Source organism: Daktulosphaira vitifoliae, unplaced genomic scaffold (genome assembly GCF_025091365.1).
Source record: "Daktulosphaira vitifoliae isolate Bord-2020 unplaced genomic scaffold, ASM2509136v1 Scaffold_2, whole genome shotgun sequence".
NCBI lineage: Eukaryota > Metazoa > Arthropoda > Insecta > Hemiptera > Phylloxeridae > Daktulosphaira > Daktulosphaira vitifoliae.
In genome coordinates, this window is record NW_026099573.1 from 17,050,860 (window position 1) to 17,060,771 (window position 9,912).

The following is a 9,912-nucleotide window of genomic DNA, read 5'->3' on the forward strand; positions in this document are numbered from 1 at the left end:
ATATTTTTTTATCATAGTATAGAATATTACATAAGCTTTAGTTTAAGATTAAATAAAAGTGTCAATATTTCTGGAAAATTTTCAAAAATTGAGTTGAAAAAGATTACAACTTGCATGTAAAAATTGTTATTTTGAATCCTCCCTGTGGCCAAGTCAAAAGTCAGATTTTCAAAAAATGTATATCAAATGAAAGAAGTAAACATAAAATATTTATGAAAAAATAATTGTATTGATCCGTACATTTTTCAAAAACTTACACTAATTTAAAGTTGAAAAAATAAAATATGAAATCGTAAATTTTAACACCGAAATTGCATATATTTTATCTACGGAAACCATTTTTACATAGAAAATAAAAGTCGTCGGGACACATTTTTTTTTTTGAAATTATAGTATATAACATTAGTTTTATTTTAGAATATGTTTGAAGCTCAGAGTATTTTTGGAACATTTTTTCATAACTTAAGTTGAGAATTTAAAATTTTTGTGCAGAGGTTGCTATTTTAAATCCCCCCTGTAGGCAGATAAAGGGTCATATTTTCAAAAAAATTATATCAAATGAAAGAAAAATATCTATGGTTTCAGTTTAAAAGAGAATTATTTTGATTCGTTCATTTTTCAATAAGTTATCGCAATTTTTAGAAAAAAAAGTTTAATAAATGTCAAAATTTACAGATCTTAAAAACCGTATTTTTTTGGAGGATTTTCACTATTTGCGTGGAACGAGGACATTTTTTTCAATTTTTAAGGGTAATGTCTTCAACTAGATACGATTTGTGATCTTTTGAGGTATGGTTGAGAAAAATCAGTCCAGTGAGAGCTGAAAAAAAGTAGTGACAGACACAAAAAAATTTAAAAAAATAAATAAACACATTATGGTAAAAAAATACCTTCTCAGCTTAGCATCGAAGCTAAAAAAAATTTAAAACTCTTTGAGATCGACAAAAAATTTAGGATTATATTTGGAATTGAAATCAAAACAGAATGTATTATCAATATTTACATCTTATTGCAACATAAGTTACATGATAACTACATTACGAGGAAATAAATATGTTTTTATAATTGCGGTAAAAACTAATGAGAGAAACCAAATCTCGGTTCGTATAATTTTCCGAAAAACGATCAATCGATGGGTATAACTAGTGATGGAAAATATCGAATAGTAACTATCGAACTATTCGATAGTCATTCAAAAAATATTCGAATAGTAAAAATATTCGATAGTTACATAATACATTCGAATAGTTTTTAAAACTATTCGATAGTCTATGCTAAAAATAAACTATTCGGTTGTATAAACACAATTCGAATTCGAACGATAGTTTAAAATATTTGAAAATGCCGATCACTAATTTTTACTGTTATTAATTGTATAATAATTTAAAAAAGTATTGGTTAATTATCTTCTTATTATAATAATTTAGTGTACTTAATAAAAATTTTAGATAGAACTAAACGAATATTTTTTAAAACTATTCGATAGTTTTAAAAAACTATCGAACACTATTCGAAAATGCCCATCAATAGTATAAACTCAAAATTACTTATAACTATTATAGCTGATAATTGAACTTAACATCGCCGAAATTTAAAAAAAACTCTCAATTTTATAAATTTAAAAAAATTTTCAAAATTACGCTACTGTAAAAATACATTTTTAAAGTATATATATTTAAGTAAGTATACTATATTTTAAACTACTATAACTTTTTTTTACTAAATACTGATCTTAATGAAATTTTGATAGAGTATATAAGAGGTAATAAGCTTTTCTTTTTTATGTGAAAAATCCAAGTACAGGAAGAATTTGAAAGACATCATTCATATTTGTAATTTTTGTTCAACTTAACTTTTGAAAATGTTCCGGAGAAATTGGTAGCGAGGAGTTATTATGTAACATATTAATATTCTTAACACTAAGAGAAAATTAAAAAAAAAGAAATATTAGTGAAATATAAATAAATATTAATAAAACAGAAAACACGTCATGTTCCATAGATTTTGTATGTAAAATAATATGCTTAATTTAAAATAATAAAAGCAATTGCCTTTCAATAATAACTGGTTCTTTTCTATGCGCTAGTGATGTCTGAAGTACACCTTTAATTGCTGCAATTACTTAAATATTAGCAAGCTGGACAGATATTATGAAAAATTTAATATTCTTTAAAAGCGGTACATAGCGCTATCTCTTTAGATATAAATTATCAAATATTCGGTTTCCAATAGTCTGATTGCCATGGATTATCTATGTGTATTTAATCTATGCCTTAGGTAACAATACTGATTATAGATAACATAATTAAATAACAAGACTGCTCACTACGCCAATTAATAATTTATTGAGTTCATGCGTTTAAATTCTATCGAATTTATGATAAAAATAGAAAATATATACGTAATTATTACTCATACAAACGTCCTACATTCAAAATCGTCTGTAGATTTGCTAAACTATGCATAAAATTATAAATTAGTAATTCATTTTTTTTTCAATTATATTCATTACTTTTCTTAAACAATTTATTAACTAATTAAAAATTAAATATGAATCATTTAAAAGCTTTCGAATCTGTCAAAAAAGTATTTGACCTCGCAGTTCAAAGTGGTAGATTTAGTAGAAATTTTGATAAGGTAGTTTTATTAAACTTAGATCTCTATTTTATTAATAAAAAAAAGTAAAATGTGGCATACAGTTTTTTTTATTATTTTTGTATTCAACATTATTTTTTCATATAATTATCAAAATATGCAAAAATGTGAAAATATGTACTTTGAATTAATATTCAAGTATATCATTCCAATCTAGTTAAAGATAAATTTTTTTTAATAATTATATAAATTATTTTTAATTATAACCAACTATAAAAGTGAAAAATTATTTAATGTTTACATGCTACAATGCTTTTCATTTATGTGAATTGTGAGTATTAATATTGAGATTTTTGCACTATCAATTGTAGAATAAAGATAACAAAAAGTAATAATTATAATAAAATACTAAAAGTTTTATGATTAATTGTGCTATAAAAACATTTTTTCATAATTTATTAATTGATTTCCTATAATCATCAAATTATTGTTATATTTCAAATAAAATCAATTATTTTTTTTATTCAAGGTAAAATTAACATCAGCTGGTAATGGCAAGTGTGTGGCAGAAATGATTGTTGAAGATGTCCATAGTAATATTTATGGAACACTACATGGTGGTTTTACTTCATCTGCTATAGATTTTTTTTCCAGTTTGGCTATGTTAACACATCCTAAAATTGCATATAATATAGATTCGTTATCTAAAACAGGTGTTTCAGTTGATATTCACGTATCGTAAGAATGCAATTTTTAACTTGAGTATAATAAATAATATTAAAGTTATATCTTGAGAGCATCAGTTACTATACAAACTACTTGTTAGATATTAAATACAAGAAAGTACCTTTAAGGGAATTCTCAACAGAGGTATGAATAGGGATCAACTGAAAATAATTAGATATAAAATATATATTTTTATTTTAGTTCAAAGAATAGTAAAACATTTTCTATGAATACCCCATGAAAAAATCTGTTTCTATGTAAAAGGCACCAAATTTTTTTGATAAAAATCACCATTATGTATTTTTGACGTTCATAGCAACAATAGTTTTATTATTACTTATCTCATTTATTGCTGTTTAGGTACTTGGCATCAGCAAAAATTGGAGAAGAAGTAATCATTAATGCAGAAACGATTAAATTTGGGAGAAATTTAGCTTATCTTGAAGTAATTATGACAAAAAAAACTGATAATATTGTAATAGCAAAAGGATCACATACAAAATTTGTTGTTCTTTCACAAACATAATAGTCATAACTAGTCATTATCTTTAGAATAATTATAAAATAATAATAACTTTATTGTATACTTTAATGTATTTTTTTAACTTAATAAATAGGAATAACTATAAAAAAAAAGTTTCACGTATTAATTTACTTTTAATCCTTCATTTTATTGAAGGTAAACTAATTATATAGAATAATAATCAATGAAAACAAATACAATGTTATTAAAAATAGAAATAACTTTAATAAATAACAATGATAATCTTTAAGAACTATAACAATTACACTATTTAATTAGTATGCAATTTATCATTAACACTTGGAAAATCTTAATATTATAGGTAAACGTTATAAGTATAATATATATACAAAAAAAACTATTAGACTTCATGAAATATATCATCTGATGATGGTTATTGGAAAATTTTCTGTCACTAAATGTTCGTCTTCAAATACAATTGAAATATTCACTTCAAATTCTAAAAAAAAAAAAACTGTTATTTCTAAGTATGTGTTTATAGATAGTGGGTAATTACACTATATATTATACTATATAAAATAAAGTTTTATAGTCTAACTAAAGTGTTAGTAAACTAAGCAATACATATTGGATTTGAGCAACATGGAGTGTTTTTTTTCTTTTTAAATAATTTTCTAATAATTTATTAAGCAACAATTTAAGCTGATGCAATTGTTATGCGTTATAAAAGTTATTTGAGTGCAAGTCCTTCAAAAAATTTAGAAATAATGTTAACTACTGATAATAAAATATTTAAGTATTTTATTATTAAAATATTACAGTGTGGGAAAATATATTTAGCCTCCTCAATACTGTTAAGAAAAAATAATAACAGTCAAAAATTTTTTTTTACCACTAATAATTCACCAAAAATAAAATTGGATAACATTAATTCAATTAGGTTTTATCAATAAATGTTTACCGATTTTAAAATTAGCTGTTTTAGTAGTTGAACATGAAAATAATCTTGGAAAAACCATAAAAATAGGTATTGAAATTCCTGTGGCTACATTGCCTTCAGCTATTTGAATATTTTGAATTTCTGTACCTTAAAAACAAATACATTTTTTTACTTGGCTGATTTTTAAAACGTCTAATAATAAATTAATATAAATTTTATAATAATAATTTATGTTGACTTAAAATTTTAAAAAATTTATACATTTTTGCGGACTCAATGTCCTTATAAACCATATACATACTGTACTTTTTTTTTTATCAGAAAAAAGATTGGAAATAAAGTTTAATTAATTTGGTAATTGGCAAACTTATGTATCTTCTAAATCCTTCAAATAGATCCTAAAAATACTCTGAACAAAATCAGAACTTTGAAAGGGATTAGATATAGCTGAATATATATATAATTAAAATCACTAATTATTGATTTTTTAATCATTTTTTAAAAAAACTAGGAAAATACTAAGTATTCTTGGTTAGATAACTGTTCTTTAACAATAGTAGCGAGCAAAATCCTGACTTGTCCATGGTTAACTATAATGATTAATTACAAATATATCTCAATGCACCAATAAGTATAAAAACATTAAAAAATGCTCATTTAAACATATTTTAAACTTTCTTATTTTCTAACTTAAATGTAATTGGTAAATCTTTTTTATTTCTGATACTCTATATCTTTTTTATCTGTTTTTACTATAATTGGTTATAACTAATCATGTTTCTCAATGCCAATGTAAAATATTAGGAAAAATTATCAATACAAGACTTGTGTAGTGTTCATTGAATGTATAAAATATTTCAGTTTTTACCAAAATGTAATTAGGAAATAAAGACAATAATAGTATGTTTTTTATTAATATACAAATTCGTATTGAAAAATTATGAAGATGTAACAACTCTTGGTATGGTCTGACTGAATATTGAAAAAGTCTACATTACACGGAGAACTTACATAATTACTAAATTTAAGAAATACTCTATGAATTTAACAGCTTTCTTTGGGACAGAAGTTTTCAAATAAAAATATTTTTTACTATTTTATCTCACAGCATTAAACAATAAAACAGAGTCCTTCAAGGATCAAACCTTTCTGTTATTTTTTATATTTATTAATATTAAACTGAGACCATCACTAATTCTTAGACATGTACTGTGTACACTGATGATTTCAATATTCTCTGTTGCTGAAAAGAATATTCCACTGTCGATACCTTACTTCAAGAGGTTCTCAACAAACTTTACTATTATCTCCAAGTTTCATATTTTCAGTTGAGAAATCTCAAAGCATTACTTTTTCAAAAAAGAAAAAAGATAATAAGATAAATCTCAACATGGCTGGTGTTCCAATAGTCAACAGCAAAACAGTAAAAGTCTTAGGTAATTATAACTAAAACTTTAAGTCAAATATTAATTTGACTCTAAAAATAGTATTATTCCCTACATCAAATATTTATAATCAAAGTGTCTTCTCAGACTTATAGTAACAAAACCTTGGCTCATATATCATGGATATCTTCATCTAATGCTCTATTTACTATCTACAAAGCTCTTATTTTCTCTAAGTTGGAGTATAAATTTTTCCTTGTGATAAATTGTGATCAAACAGTGTTAAAGATTCTAGATACAATATATCATGTAGTCGCCAGACTTTCCATCAAACTTTTGTTCAAGCACTATAGAAAGCATACTTGATTTAAGCAATTTTTTGCACTTGAACCATATACTTAAACAACTTCTGGCAAACATTTCAACCAAACTAGCTAGAAATGGACTTATTCATCTGGCACTAAAAGTCATTGTCTTCAATTATCTATTAATAAGTGATATACTTGAAAAAATGCAAAAAACTAATATCAAAGAATTCCCACAAGTCAAAAATTTCCACCTACACATGCAGCAGGTTGCATCATAAGTACATCCACCTACATATTATTAAAAAATAAAATGTTAGATTTATTTGGGTAACTGGATACTCTTACATAGGTCATGAAAAATTGGGCCACTGTGCTAAAAATGTTGCTGTATTTTCTAATAAATATTATAATTTATGTTTCATTTTAAGTCATCAAAAATTCTATTAAACTGAAATACCTAACTTAATAGAGTTAAAAACACTACTACTCTATATATTCAAGAAACCTTTTTGAATAGATAACAAAAAATGCAATTTAACTGAATGAGAATTAGTCACACCAGACTAAAACATAGCTATTCAATCGCTAAAGTAGCCATATAGCTATGTAAATATTATTCAAAGTATATGCTATTTAATGTAATTGTTACTGGCTTTGCTGTCAAGGATTATTTTATTTTTAATAATTTGTTTTTTTAAATATTCATGAAATTAGGCCACAGTGGTCTCTCAGCTACAGCCTTAGAACTGATTTTTAACTGAACTGTCAAAATTGGTTCCCAGATGAATGACTACACTAGAACTTTAACAGTGACACATACTTTATAATAATTAATTAAACTGAGAATGGTAAGCATGATATTATACTTGCCCTTCTCAGTTATTTATTTTATAATCAATACTTCAATAATATTCTTTATACTTATACAAATATATATAATTAGTTGATAATATTTATAGCTTACAGTCTTTAGAGAAACCTTCAGCACATCCACAAGTTTCAACACGGACTAATTGAACATCTATTGACTTTATTGGAATATCTGAGTGTTCAATTTTTAACTGCAATATAAATATATAGTTATGATCCACCAAATCTCAAATATTAACCATATGTCCATACTTCTCCTTTGAATGGTTTTAAGATTGAACATATTACTGAATCTATAGTACCAATTATGTGAAATTTTGGAATATTGGAACAATCATTAACGTTTGCCAAGGTATTTTGATTGATTACAAACTTGTCCACTTTAGTCATTATTGTATCTGTACGTGGCTGCAAATATTGCACACTACATTTAAATTATATTACTTACAAAGTAATAAAAATATAACATTTCAAAATATACATACATTTTTTTAATTTTAGTAAATAATTTAAGATTGTTTATTTTAAGGTTAAAAAGGTCTAAAGATTATCACTATGTAAGGTGTATAAAAAGTGTTTATAATAGGGTACTATTGAGTGATGATGTGAAAAAAAGGTGGAAAAAGTATTTTTAAAAATTACTGAATGAGGAGTATCCAAAAGAGACATTAGAGGATATCTCATTAAACGAGGGATTGACAAATTTAATTAGTAAGAAAGAGGTATGGGGGACTGTAGCATCAATAAAAAAGAACAAAGTAGTAGGACCAGATGAAGAGTCAGTAGAAGTATGGAAAATATTAGGCGGTGTTAGCATAAGGTGGTTGAAAGATGTTTTAAATAAAATCTCATTAGAAGGGAAAATCCCAGATGAATGGAGGAATAGATTATTGTGGTGCCGATATAAAGTAGTGATGGGAAATATCGAATAGTAACTATCGAACTATTTGATAGTTGTTCACTATTCGAACTATTTGATAGTCATTTAAAAACTATTTGAATAGTAAAAATATTCGATAGTTTATGCTAAAAATAAACTATTCGGTTGTATAAACACAATTTGAATAGTTTAGGATAAGGGTGGCCGATCCCAAGTAGTTGAGATTGAGGAGAAGAAAAAGAAGAATTTAAGATTGTTTATTGGCTAAGAAGGTGAAACCTATTTTAAAATTGATCATTATTATTAAAATGTTATTAGGGTTTCATTATTGTTTGTATTTGTTCAATACTTAAAAAAATTATATAAATTAAAACAATTAAAATTTTTTGAGCCTTACTCTATTTTCAACAATAAATTCAAGTGATTTGCGAACGTCTTTGTTAAGAAAATTTCTTTGAATTAATGCCTTGAGTAGATATTGAACATTAATGAAGACCCCATGATATGATTCATACAGTACTTTATTGGTAAGTGGTTTAACTGGCGCTTCAAAAGAAATTTCTGTACGCCCAGATGGCAAACGTCCAGGTCGAGCAATATCCAAGTTAAATAACATCAACTGTATAGGCTATTTTAAAAAAAGATCTACTGTACAAAAATTTTCCAATACTATATAATATAGTACTAAAGTAATACTATTTATAATACTATATATTATAATTATACAAGGAAGTAAAAATATTTGAAATATAATATAATAGGTATACATACTTTGACTGAATTGTAAAAAGCATCAAATGTACCCACATTTTGTGAGCTAATTTGCAAATCAACAAAACCTTCAATTGATAGTGAAATACCTTCATGTTTAATTTCAGTTGGAGTTTTTATGCTTATAATGCCACATATAGTTTCCTATAAATACATGGAAAATAACACACGGATAAAAATTTAATATTGAACATTAATAAAAAAAATAATTTATAATCTAAACATCAACAACACCACTGTCCATAGTTAAAAAACAAAGAGACAATGAAATTAATTTAGTTGATGTTATAGTTTTGAATTTTTGTTGATCATGAAAAAATTATTAAACAACTTACTCCTTCGTGATAAATTTTATTCGGTCTCTTGAGCAAGATGTCCAATTGTATAGCCATTGCATTAGTTAATAAAATTTTGGATGGATAGTTGGTCAAATTTTTAAATCATTTTTCTGTATTTAATAGTCATGATGATAACATTATACTACCGTAAACTGATAAAGTTATCAGAAAGATGATAATTTAGCTACATTTTTAATATTTTATGGAGCAAAGTATATATAATACGTAATTTTTTTTTAATCCATCCTTATATTTTTGTAATTTAAATATGTATTAAGAGAAAAATTATATGAACACTACAGGTTTATTTATAAATTCTCGACTAAAATTAATTATAGGTTGCCAACTGCTTATAAGACTAAATTTTCTTAAATTAAACTTGTTAATAAGTCAAATCAATCTTAAATTTTATTTATAGCAAAAAATAATCCCTTCAAAGAGCATTTCTAAACATTTTTAGTTATTAATTTTTCTTTACATATATTATACATCAACTATCTTAAATACTGAATACTAATTAAATTCATTAAAAAATTTGATCCCTGGAAAAAGGAAATAATAGAATGAGTAAATATAGTGGATTGAAACTGTAAAATGATATCCAGAGAGAGTATA

General features: G+C 24.6%; 2 protein-coding genes across 2 annotated transcripts; one reads left to right on the plus strand and one right to left on the minus strand.

Moving 5' to 3' along the window:
• The first annotated feature begins 2,296 nt into the window (after nucleotides 1-2,296).
• On the plus strand, nucleotides 2,297-3,957 carry LOC126898351 (acyl-coenzyme A thioesterase 13-like). Its single transcript, XM_050672297.1, has 3 exons — nucleotides 2,297-2,637; nucleotides 3,125-3,333; nucleotides 3,682-3,957. The coding sequence occupies exons 1-3, from the start codon at nucleotides 2,551-2,553 to the stop codon at nucleotides 3,845-3,847; spliced, it is 462 nt and encodes a 153-aa protein (XP_050528254.1). The 5' UTR covers nucleotides 2,297-2,550; the 3' UTR covers nucleotides 3,848-3,957.
• A 109-nt stretch (nucleotides 3,958-4,066) lies between these two features.
• LOC126898349 (vacuolar protein sorting-associated protein 26C) lies at nucleotides 4,067-9,527 on the minus strand. Its single transcript, XM_050672296.1, has 7 exons — nucleotides 9,295-9,527; nucleotides 8,960-9,103; nucleotides 8,586-8,816; nucleotides 7,561-7,716; nucleotides 7,403-7,499; nucleotides 4,767-4,892; nucleotides 4,067-4,304 (listed from the first exon to the last, which is right to left on the minus strand). Exons 1-7 carry the CDS (start codon nucleotides 9,349-9,351, stop codon nucleotides 4,225-4,227), a joined length of 891 nt encoding a protein of 296 aa, XP_050528253.1. The 5' UTR covers nucleotides 9,352-9,527; the 3' UTR covers nucleotides 4,067-4,224.
• Between the last annotated feature and the right edge of the window lie 385 nt (nucleotides 9,528-9,912).